The following is a 13,268-nucleotide window of genomic DNA, read 5'->3' as shown; positions in this document are numbered from 1 at the left end:
AACAACGTTAATGATGACAGGGCAACGCTCGGGTGGGCCGAACAGCGCTACTTCAATACGCTCTCCCCTTGTACATGTTAAACTTGAATAGCTTGCGTGTGTTTGTATTACTATACTTGCGAGGACCAAGTATAGTAGAATTTGAAGAAATATACATTGTGAGGACTGTTTTCCTCGTCCTCACAATGCAAATGGTTGTTTTATAGTTAAAAAAAAAGATTTTTTAGAGATACGTTTACAATTAGAAAAACATTCAGGTCCGGATTAGACATTTAGGTGTCTTAGAGGTTAGGTTTAGGGATTGGAATTAGAGTTCAACATGATTTATACTTAGTTGCGCGCCAGTGTCATGCACCGAAAAATAGCCGATCTATAAGCTCACAACGCGTCGCAGCGCGACGCGTTGTGGGCTTGTAGATCTGCTGTTTTTCGGCTTACGGTTAAAATGGCAATTATTATTTTTAAATGGCATTCATAACATGGCTGTCCTAAAGCGTTGATGTCCTCACAAGTATAGTAACAAACATGTGTGTGTGTGTGAGTGTGTGTGCGTGCGTGCGTGCGTGCGTGCGTGCGTGCGTGCGTGCGTGCGTGCGTGCGTGCGTGCGTGCGTGCGTGCGTGCGTGCGTGCGTGCGTGTGTGTGTGTGTGTGTGTGTGTTGGGTTGCGTTGCGTTGCGTTGCGTTAATCCTAATGGGGATTTTCCTTCTCTTTTTTTCTGGATTGCAGAGCAGCTGCCAATAATGCTAAATTGCCTGTTTAAGCAGCGAGCGCTGGTGGGATGTTACAAGCTTTTCAAAGTCACTCAAAGACTGACAGAGCTGGCTTCTGTTTTTTTTTCTCTTACGTTAATAAGCTACTCTGCCACTGTGATGACAATGTTGTTTTTTATGTTTAGACGTGCGACTACATGACACACTGTTGTCGGTTTGTGTTATCGAAAACTGTCACAGAGGATTTGATGGAACATCATACGACCATTTTAACTTCCATTCATTTATCGTACAAGTATTTTATAAATAAAATCAGAAGTAATTCAGAAAAAGAAAACACGCCCCCCCCCCCTCGCACATTGAACAAAAACAATAAAATAAATAAAATATCCAATGAAATCGATCGAAAAAAAGTCATTTTGGGGGTGAACTATCCCTTTAACCCTTTAAGACCTGGAACTGTGTAATTTTTAGATTTGAGCTAAAAAGCATCTATCTATATCTATATCTATATCTATCTATCTATATATACAATTTGAATCCTGTGCCATGTCGGTTGTCAGTATGTACGAACGTTGTATGTGGCCAGTGTGACGTAATCTGACATCACGCCAGTGTGACGTAATCTGACATCACGATGAGACGGTCGTCCCGAATATGGACACAACGCCAGTGCGTCTCACGACAGCATGACATCACGCATGACATCACATCCTACCTATAAATTCTAGGATGCCGTCAGATCGCACCAGTTCGACGGCTTCCATAGTGGGTTTTGGTCATTGGAGAGGTGATGCACGTCACCTCTTTCTGAAGTGGGTACTTTCAAAGCCTGCCGTGGATTTAGGAGAGCACAAAACTCTCTCTCACACTGTGAGGTGCCTGTAAGGTGGCACTGCAAAGTGAACGACGCGTCACGCTAGACGTTCGGGCCGCGTAGCGGCCCGAACTTCTAGTTATTTTACAATTGGGCTATTCAAAAATAGCAGATATACAAGCTCATAGCGCGGCACCGAGTGCCGCACTATGAGCTTGTAGATCTGCTATTTTTGAAAATTCGTGAAAATGTGTGCAAATCTTTGAATATATATATTTTTAAAGCAAACATTTTTAACTCAAATCTTTGCTTCTGGGGGGTCCATGGAACAAAATATTTTGATGGGGGTCCGTGGCCAAATACATATAATTGTGGGGGTCCTTGACATGAAAAAGATTGAGCACCACTGATATAGAAACATACGTTTTTCAGAATACTGTTGAGATTTAGGAGACACGTAGAATCGGCTTCAGGTCTCAATGGGTTAAGTGGTTAAGCGTGTTTTATCATCAGAGAGAGAGAGAGCGAGAGAGAGAGAGAGAGAGAGAGAGAGAGAGAGAGTGTCAGGATAGAGGACTCTATTGCTAGTAGCAGGATGACACATCCTCCTAGAGTGGATACACACATTACTGTATGACTGAATCATCTTCAGCCTCATGTCTTTATTCAAGTGGATGACACACACACACACACACACACACACACACACACACACACACACACACACACACACACACACACGCGCCAAGGTGACAGTTTGATTGGCTCAGCGGGGGGGAGGGGGGAGGGGGGGGGGGGGGGCAGCGGACCCGCGTGCCAATCTGCAAAATGATTGTCTTCCTCTGATGATGAGATGGCAGAGATCCTGCGTGCCGATTGGCCGCCGTCCCGCAACCTTCTGGGTGTTACCTGGCTACTGGCCCAGTTCTCTCTCTCTCTCTCTCTCTCTCTCTCTCTGTCTCTTTTTCCCTCCCCTTTTTTCTTCATTCATTTGGCTCCCGTCCAGTGAGCGGTGGAAGAAGTACTCAGATTGTGTTTATACTTAAGTAAAAAGTAGCAATACCACAATGTAGAAATCGCTGTTGTCAGAAACCACTTATCTCCATGTTCTAACTTGTTGTGTTTTGTGGTAAATGAATGCCCTACTTCATACTTAATAATCATCAAAAGTAACAGATCTACAATTTGAATCCTGAAAAGTGACATTATTTGGACATAATGAGGTTTCTACCCAACTAGTCTCGCGTAGCCAGACAACTATTCCACAATCTCTGAATGCTATATAGAGTCTGGAACTAGAACTCCCGATATCCGATTCAGGAAAGTGGCACTTCATTTCACGAAAATATCTTTTAACCCATTGAGACCTGAAGCCGATTCTACATGTCTCCTAAATCTCAACAGTTTTCTGAAAAACGTATGTTTCTATATCAGTGGTGCTCAATCTTTTTCATGTCAAGGACCCCCAAAATTATATGTATTTGGCCGCGGACCCCCATCAAAATATATTGTTCCAGGGACCCCCAGAAGCAACGATTTGAGTTAAAAATGTTCGCTTTAAAAATATATATAAGATTTGCACACATTTTCACAAATTTTCAAAAATAGCAGATCTACAAGCTCGTAGCGCGGCACTCGGTGCCGCGCTATGAGCTTGTAGATCTGCTATTTTTGAATAGCCCAAAGTGTAAAATAATGCTTTTTAGCTCAAATCTAAAAATGACAAAGTTCCAGGTCTTAATGGGTTAAAATATATTTACACTTTACTTTTTATTTCCATTTCTGCTAAGCAGCAAGCTATGTATACTTAGATGATTTGTATTTATATTAGGATAAATGTGCGCGACTGTGAAGACAAAACGGAAATGGAGAGGAGGCTTCACATCCGGTTAATATTCTAATCATGATCAGAGCTTCCGAGTCCCAGACTGTATGACCGGAAACATTTGTAAATTGTGGGAGGCAACAGTCTGGTAACGCGAGACTACTACCCAACAGACATGAAATACTCTGTTACAAGTAAAAGTACTGTATTCAAAATTGACCTTACGTATTGGCAAGCAAAACATGACTTTAAAAGAAGACTTTGAAAGATAGCAACATCTACAAGCTCACAGCACGTCACATCGCGACAATGAGCTTGTAGATCTGCTATTTTCGAAAGGCCGAAGTGTACAATTGGTCTTAAATGGTTAATGCATGTTTTGTCCTAATCTAAATGTACAAAGTCACTACAAAACTAAAGCTGTCAAATAATTGTAGTCGAGTAAAAAAAAAAGTGCAATATTTGCACTATAAAACATAAGTATTGAAAAATGGAAACACTCAAGTCAAGTAAAAGTACCTCAAAATCATACCTGAGTAACTTGAGTAAATGTACTTAGTTCCTTTCCACCACCAACCGCTCCACACTGTCCCCCAATGCACTTTTCCTCTGGCATCGTCATCATCCTGACCACCGTTAATTTCCAAATGAGCGAGTGACCTGACCGCGGGGCGAGAGAGAGAGAGAGAGAGAAATGACGTTTTCTTGACCCGTTTCCAGACAGTCTCTCCGTCTAATTAACGGATCGGAGGGGGGGTCCGCGGGTGGAGGGGGGGGTCTGTGGAACGCTCGGCTCGGAGAGGTGATTGGCTTAATCGCATCTGTTTCTCGCCTCTCGCTTTTCACAAGGTTTCCTTTCCTTTTTGCAGATGAATTTAACCCCGGCCCCGCCGAGCCCCATCCGTCTTGGTAAATGGCTCCTTTGAACAAACAGCTTGGCCGTTTAGGAAGCCATAAATAGTGGCTGAGCTGTCACCGTGTTACCTCTGAGAGGCTGGCCCGGGGGTTTATGGGCGCTCTACCGGGGAGGGGGGGGGGGGGGGGGGGATTTATTGACCGGGGGCTTTGAATATTAACAGGAGTTTAATGTTGTAACAAAACCAATCTGCTATTAAGAAGGATTTAATATCTCCTGGACTTGTTTTTGTTTTGTTTGTTTGTGTCCCTTTTAACCCTTTAAGACCGGGAACGCATCTGTTCCATACAAGCTCATAGCGCGGCACAGACTATGCCGCGCTATGAGCTTGTAGATCTGCTATTATTGAAAAAATCATGAAAATTCACCCAAATCCTTGAATATATGTATTACTTTTTTTTTAAGCGAACATTTTAATCTTTGCTCCTGGGGGGTCCCTGGAACAACATATTTTGAGATGGGGGGGTCCGCAACCAAATACTGTACATATCATTTTTGGGGTCCTTGACATGAAAAAGTTTGAGAACCACTGATGTTATATTAACAAGTGTTTTCAAAAAACTGTTAGGATTTAGAAGACATTTGTAGAATCCGCCAGAAGCAAAGATTTCAGTTACAAATGTTTGCTTTAAAAAATATATGCATTCAAAGATTTGCACACATTTTCAAGATTTTTCCCCAAAAATAGCAGATCTACAAGCTAGCGGTGCCGCGCTATGAGCTTGCAGATCTGCTATTTTTGAACAGCCCAAAGAAATCTTAAAATGACACACAGATGCGTTCCAGGTCTTAATGGGTTAAAGAGAGTGAGTTAGCGGGCGATCCATCACGAGGCCGTTTGTATTTGATTATCAGTATATATCGACCTCAGTTTTTTGGTTACAGTTTAGACTGTAAACACCAATGAGAAATAATGTGTTACAGAGTCCTGAGAGCAAAGCCAGTCTCCTGGGTATACATGAACTTTAACATTTTAACTTGTATTAATATTTATAGGGATGCTGCATTTACAAAGTTTAAGTTGAAGACTAGCAACGGGGTCAACACAAAGTAGGGCAGAAGAAGAAAGAAAGAAATAAAGAAAGATGCAATATAAGAGCAATGGTTTTCAAACTGGGCCCAGGGACCCTCAGGGTTACTTCCAAATGTTCCAAAAGGACCCTGTAAACAAGTCAGTATTAACTTTGAGAGGGTACAAGCGTACACTCCATTTCTATCCACAGTACAAGCTTGTAGACGAGCTTGTAGATCTGCTATTCTTCTTTTAAATCGTGAAATGTGTGCAAATCTTTTAATCTCTACTCCTGCATCATTGTCGAAGACTGCCTGTCATTTTTTGCACTGCACAAGATAAGATGAGAAAAAGTCTGTTATGTCACCGTGTGTGTGTGTGTGTGTGTGTGTGTGTGTGTGTGTGTGTGTGTGTGTGTGTGTGTGTGTGTGTGTGTGTGTGTGCGTGTGCGCGTGTGCGTGCGTTTTTTGTGCTGTTCCATAAGCCATAACTATTGGCATGTATTAGGCTAATCCCATTGCAAATGATGGGCGTTTAGTATAAATCCTTTAAGAGCTGTTATCTCCTCATAAGTCATATAAATGATGCTGTGTGTAGAGTGTGTGTAGATTGTGTGTAAAGTGTGTGTAGAGTGTGTGTAGATTGTGTGTAGAGTGTGTGTACATTAGATGTACAGTACAGTGTGATGCACTGCGTAGGTTGGCTCTGGATGCAGGGCTTAGCTTCTTGAACCCATATTAATGCACAACATGTTGAGATGATTATATTCATATCAGGATTGTGTCTCGTCGAGGTTCAAGGGTTTTTTATTGCCATTCCATACGAGTACAGCATGAAATGTGTGAATATACCCAGGTCCTGGTCATGGCAGAATAAATTAAAACAGGGGTCTTCAACTGGGGGTCCTGGACCCCTAGGGGGTACTCAGAGCTACTATAGGGGGTCCGCCAAATCTTTGTGTGAGAGGATTTCTTTTTTTTTTACATTAACCACTTGAACCCTAGCATCCCTATTCTGAGGGGAACATTAGCCGAAAATAGCAGATCTACAAGCTCACAACGCCTCGCGCTGCGAGGCGTTGTTAGCTTGTAGATCGGCTATTTTTGGCAAAGAGGTATAGGTGTAGAGGGAAAAAAGATAATTAAAAAAAATCATCTAAAACACAATTTTATACAATATACTGTAGAGGGGGTCCCTGCTTCATCTCTTTCTCAGCTAGGGGGTCCTTGGCCTGAAAACGTTGAAGACCCCTGAATTAAAAGAATAACATAAAAACCTCTAAATAATACCTATAACACTATGCAAATAAAGCAATTGTACTTGCTCACTAAAGAATTCAATAGCATGGTAAAACAGCCACATAAAACAAACATACACTCCATATAATTGTCCGTTACTTACACATAAAAAAATAGCAAAGGTAGTAGATCTACAGTACAAGCTGTTTCGAGCTTGTAGATCTGCTACTTTTGCTTTTTTTGTGTTGACGCTGTAGTATGATCAAGTCAAGCGTTTTTAAAGTTTCAAGTTTTCAAGCGTCTTAAGGATGCTATTATACAGCTTGGATACAAATGTAAGTGTATAAAAAATCATTTGAAAATAGTCGATCTACAAGCTCACAATGCGTCGCATCGCGACGCATTGTGAGCTTGTAGATCTGCTATTTTCAAATGGCCGAAATGTATATATATAGGGCTGAAGTGGTTAATGCATGTTTTTGTAATATTACTCCAAATCTAGAAAGTAACTATAAAGTTTTCAAATAATTGTAGTGGAGTAAAAGTACAATGTTTGCCTCTGAGATAGTAGTGGAGTAGAACTAAAAGTATTGGAAATTGGAAATAATCAAGTAAAGTACAAATACCTCAAAATTGTACTTAAGTACTGTACGGTACTTAAGTAAATGTACTTAGTTACTTTCCACCACTGGCTGCTTGATGTGTGACCTGTGTAGACTTCACCACCCACTGCAGAGCCTGCCTGGCTGCCTGCCCCTCGGAGAAGCTTCCACGACACACTTCAGTTTCTCAGTTGTTTCTCCTTTTCTTGTCGTTTTCGTATCTCCAGGTGAACGGCAGGAACCTGCTGTCTGTGGACTACGACCGCTCGCTGAAGACGGAGAAGATCTACGACGACCACAGGAAGTTCCTGCTGAAGATCGTGTACGACATGCAGGGTCATCCCACACTGTGGGTCCCCAGCAGCAAGCTGCTCTCCGTCAACCTCACGTACTCCAGGTCAGCGCCTGCCGCCTGGTGGCTCACACACACACACACACACACACACACACACACACACACACACACACACACACACACACACACACACCAGGGGTGCAGCCATGGGTGGGCCCACATAGAAAACTAGCCCACCCAATCGATTTTGAAAGAAAAAATGTTTTTGACATTTTTTTTTTAATTAATTAATTACATTTATTTTATAAATCGGTAAAATCTGGCAAAAATAAAAACTATAAAATGTGCTCCTCGGAGCACAGGTCTCCGCCAGTACTGTTCCTGATTAATCCTGTCTTACCTCACTTCAAAAGATATAAATGATCTCTTGAAGTGACACACCTATTTATAGGTCTCTATTTCATCATGCGTCTCGCTAGCCAATCAAAGCACACCCTTTCAACATATTGTCACGTGTCACGTGAAGCTTGACCAATGTTAGCTTGGTGGACACACGGAAGGACGAGAACGAAAACATAGTCTCCTGGCGGAGACAATTAAATAATATAACCCTAACCTAACCCTAACCCTAAGACCGAAATAAATAATAATCGTCTATTTGAAAATAGGTGATTATGTGTTGTGATGTGGCACGTTGTGAGATTGTAGATCAACAAAAACAAGTCTTCAGAAAATTTGACTTTTAAAAAAAATATATTTTTGAAACATTTTAACAACACATCTTGTATGGGGGTCCCTGGCACAACATATTTTCAGATGGGGGTCGCGGCCCGAATACTGTACATATACATTTTGGGGTGCGGTGACAAGAAAAAGTTTGAGTCACTGTTAAAAATACACAGTAATAATACAATACAATAATACACTCGCGTGTTTTTCATTGCTTTAGTAGAGTTCTTTAAAAACGTGTATGTGTGTGTGTGTGTGTGTGTGTGTGTGTGTGTGTGTGTGTGTGTGTGTGTGTGTGTGTGCGTGCGTGCGTGCATGATGTCACAGCTAATACACCAGATGTTGTTGATTAGGTCAGTAGAGAAGCGACCATTTTGGAAATGAGTTGTACATTAGACCACAGTCTGGAAGAGGCATTCTTTAACCAAGGTGCTAAAGTACCAACGTCTTAACCCATTGAGACCTGAAGCCGATTCTACATGTCTCCTAAATCTCAACAGTTTTCTGAAAAACGTATGTTTCTATATCAGTGGTGCTCAATCTTTTTCATGTCAAGGACCCCCATAATGATATGTATTTGGCCGCGGACCCCCATCAAAATATTTTGTTCCAGGGACCCCCCAGAAGCAACGATTTGAGTTAAAAATGTGCGCTTTAAAAATATATATATTGAAAGATTTGCACACATTTTCAAAATGTTTCAAAAATAGCAGATATACAAGCTCATAGCGCGGCACTCGGTGCCGCGCTATGAGCTTGTATATCTGCTATTTTTGAATAGCCCAAAGTGTAAAATAATGCTTTTTAGCTCAAATCTAAAAATGACACAGTTCCAGGTCTTAATGGGTTAAGGATGCTATTATACAGCTTGGTTACAAATGTAAACTGCTTGTGTTCATATATCTGGAAGCCTCTGTAATGTCCATACATTAGTTGTGAGAGGCCAGCAGATTGCAGGAACGCTCAACAAGCCAAAGAGCTGATAAGGCAGTTCAGTGCCTGTGATAATTGGCAGAGCCATATGGAGGAGGTGATGCGTCCTGTATCTGTGATCTGTGTCCTGAAAACACTTGTTGTTCATCTACTATTGTTTGTGCTCAAAATTGTCTGAACGCAAATAAAGATGTTAAATGTGTGTGTGTGTGTGTCCACAGTACGGGTCAGGTGACCGGCCTACAGAGGGGTCCGACGACAGAGAAGTGGGAGTACGACAGCCAGGGCAGGATCGTGTCTCGAGTCTTCGCTGACGGGAAGACCTGGAGCTACACTTACCTGGATAAGGTACACACGCACACGTGCACGTGCACACACACACGCACACGCACACGCACACGCACACACGCACACACACACACACACACACACACACACACACACACACACACACACACACACACACACACACACACACGCACACACACACACACACACACACTCATTAGAATAAGCACCATTATTTCTAACCCTGGCTAACCTTCCCACCTACGCACTACTCACTTCCCACACTAACCTGCAGGAGAGTTGTTATAGTTTTGATAAATATTCATTGGTTTTATTCTTTTTTTTAAATACATTTTTTGGTTTTGGTTTCAGTTTAGTTTTACTCTGTTTTTACGAGTTCATATCATGTCGGGCAGAAACCTCTTTAACAAACTCTTCTTTCCCTAAATGAACGCCCTCCTACTTGATGCTATTTTAGAATTTGAATCCTGAAAAGTAACACTTTTGGACATACTGTATGAGGTTTCCACCCGACAGAGACGATATGCATTTTTAGTTTTAGAAAATGACTAGTTTTTGTTCAGTTTTAGTTTTTTCAGGCATTATAGAACACTATGTGGAAAACCTTCATTTATAGAAGCTGAGTTAGGATGCATGACTAAAACCAGGATCACAGCTACAGTAAAACTATTTAGGTTGTATTTTAGTTTTAGGTTTCATTATTAAAAAAGATCCAGTATAATGTTCTGCCAACTATAATAATCCTGATGCACTGCAAGTCCCTCAGTCCATGTCTCACACATGTCTAGCTGATACCTTGTAGTTCATTTACAGAGTAGAGCGTACACACTCGCTCGCACTTGCGTATATGTGTGCACGTACGTACACATGCACGCGCGTGTTTCTACTCTAATCAATCTCTCTCTCTCCCACTCTCGCACGCACGCACACACACACACACACACACGCAGGCACGTAAACACAGTGCATATAAAAACAATGCCATGGACAGGAAAGTCCTGAATCTTATCTTAACAAATACACAAGGGAGTGCTGTGGGGGTGTGTGTGTGTGTGTGTGTGTGTGTGTGTGTGTGTGTGTGTGTGTGTGTGTGTGTGTGTGTGTGTGTGTGTGTGTGTGTGTGTGTGTGTGTGTGTGTGTGTGTGTGTGTGTGTGTGTGTGTGTGTGTGTGTCTCTAACAAGCCATTGTTTGGTCACACCAGATGTGATCTGAGATGTGCAACTATTCAAATCTGCAGAGACAAGCATGTTCTCTGTGACTAAAGGATTAAAAGATGAATGCCTTACACACACACGCACACGCACACGCACACACACACACACCACACACACACACACACACACACACACACACACACACACACACACACACACACACTGCACACACACACACACACACACGCGCGCGCGCGCACACGCACGCACGCTTTACCAGTGGTGGAATAAGTACTCACATTTTGTACTCAAGTAAAAGTATCAATAGCTCAGTATAGAAATACTAAAGACTCACACACACACACACGCACAGACACAGACGCACACAGACAAACGATGCAAGGTTATTGTCTCCTGTAAACGACGGTCAAACATTGTAAGCAACAGTAATTGAAGCGATCCCCCTGTGTGAAGAATGGAGTCACAAAGTTACTGAAATAACAAGGACTCCACAAAGACTGCACTTTACATCATGTCCCTTAACCCTTTAAGACCTGGAACTGTCTCATTTTTAGATTTGAGCTAAAAAGCATTATTTTACACTTTGGGCTATTCAAAAATAGCAGATATACAAGCTCATAGCGCGGCACCGAGTGCCGCGCTACGAGCTTGTAGATCTGCTATTTTTGAAAGATCGTGAAAATGTGTGCAAATCTTCTGAATATATATATTTTTAAAGCGAATATTTTTAACTCAAATCTTTGCTTCTGGGGGTCCCTGGAACAAAATATTTCGATGGGGGTCCGCGGCCGAAAACATACAATTTTGGGGGTCCTTGACATGAAAAAGATTGAGCACCACTGATATAGAAACATACGTTTTTCAGAAAACTGTTGAGATTTAGGAGACATGTAGAATCGGCTTCAGGTCTCAATGGGTTAAGAGAGGAGAGGAGGGGGGAGGGGTGGAGGGGAGAGGAGAGGCCCTAAAGCGAACTCTCCACAGTGCCGATATCGGCCCCAACTCGGAAGGCACTGGAAAGCGTCTCCTGCCGACAACCTGTTGTAGATAGCGCCGTACCCTCGGGTCTAGAATACCATCAATTAACGACCGAGCAGGTTCGGTCGTGTCCCCACCGGTAGAGCGGTCGATAGCACGTAGGTGCTATCGGTGCTACACACGCACACGCGCACGCACACGCACGCACACACGCACACACACACACACACACACACACACACACACACACACACAGGCGTGCGCACTCTGTCGTTCCATACACAGTCTATTTCTCACTCTCTCTCTCCGTTCCACATGCACTCCCAAAGCGTGAACTTGCGATCCGGGTTCAAATCCAACCCATGTAATTTCAACTGTGTGATCCCAAAACCTATACCACTTGTGCACGGACGCGCTGTGATTGGCCAGTATAGCCACTTTGAGTGGCAGCTGTGGCAAACGCTCTCGCCAAAACATGATTTACTATTCTTAAACCTATCGGTACATAACTGGAACGGCGCTGAGTCGGGCGAAGCGAAATTTCACGGCGCTCGGCACGGCAACTCGCTCGCTTTAGCGCTCGGTGGTGGCTCAAGTTCGCTTGAGCCGGCGCGCCTCCGTCGTGGTCAAAAACTATACGGGCTAAAGAAATAGCCCGCAGTTGTAATAGGCAGAGGCACTTCCGCGTTGGCCACAGCAGGGGGCGTGGCTATAGCACAAGTTGTATAGGCTTTAGTATGTCGCCTCACAACTATATGTTATATATATATATATTAACCCATTAAGACCGGGAGAAGCATCATTTTTAGATTTGCCCTAAAAAGCATTATTTTACACTTTGGCTAGCAGATCTACAAGCTCATAGCGCGGCACCGAGTGCCGCACTACGAGCTTGTAGATCTGCTATTTTTGAAACAGAAAAACAGTTAGGATTTAGATGACATTTTGCAGAATTGGCCTCAGGTCTTAATGGGTTAAAAAGGAAAAAAAGTGACCTAGTAGAGAGGAGAGGAGACTAAGGGTTAGGATCTCAACTATCTTACATGTCCCTCAACAACACAAAGAACCTTCATTAAAAAGGAAAAAAGGTAACAGAGAGAGAGAGAGGGAGAGGGAGAGAGAGAGAGAGAGAGAGGGAGAGGGAGAGAGTGGGAGGGGGAGAGAGAGAGAGAGAGAGAGAGGGAGAGGGAGAGGGAGAGAGAGAAGAGAGGACAGAGGAGAGGAGATTAAGGGAGCTTGTGAAGTCAGAGGTATCACTGTGGAAACAAGGCCATGGGGAATTACTGGAGCTTACTGAGACCATGTCAGAGAGGGAGAGAGAGAGAGAGGGAGAGAGAGAGAGGGAATGTAAGCTTGAAAGACAACAGAAAACACAAAGAACATTGGATGGATGGATGGATGACACTGTTTGTTGTAGGTTTGTGGGGCTGCAGCATGGTGGAAACTCAAGCCTAATTCCCCTCTGGGACAATAAGGTTTACCTTGACCTTGAGTGATGGGTACTGTAGAATAGATGGACGACGACAGACAGACAGACAGACAGACAGACAGACAGACAGACAGACAGACAGACAGACAGACAGACTCTACTAATTATTGAACATTAACTGAAAGAATGATTGCATAATGATAGAGTATAGGCAGTAGTAAATGGCAAAGAGAAGGAGGAGATGATATCCTTTTTATTTTGGTTTCGTTCCACTCCCTCTCTCTCTCTCTCTCCTGA

The 13,268-nt window shown here is 42.9% G+C and overlaps 1 protein-coding gene across 6 annotated transcripts in view; it reads left to right on the top strand.

The window, feature by feature from the left end:
- tenm3 (teneurin transmembrane protein 3) overlaps positions 1-13,268 on the top strand; it is a 663,973-nt gene that overhangs the window by 616,814 nt on the left and 33,891 nt on the right. For all 6 annotated transcript variants that reach the window (XM_084080238.1, XM_084080236.1, XM_084080237.1 and 3 more), the window contains 2 exons: positions 7,350-7,519; positions 9,301-9,427. In XM_084080238.1, the coding sequence (XP_083936364.1) occupies positions 7,350-7,519; positions 9,301-9,427 (297 nt within the window). The remainder of the gene's footprint in view (positions 1-7,349; positions 7,520-9,300; positions 9,428-13,268) is intronic.

This window comes from Gymnoscopelus microlampas, assembly GCF_963454915.1.
Source record: "Gymnoscopelus microlampas genome assembly, chromosome: 2".
NCBI lineage: Eukaryota > Metazoa > Chordata > Actinopteri > Myctophiformes > Myctophidae > Gymnoscopelus > Gymnoscopelus microlampas.
The sequence above is the reverse complement of the archived record's forward strand: the minus strand, read 5'-3'. Positions and strand labels throughout refer to the sequence as shown.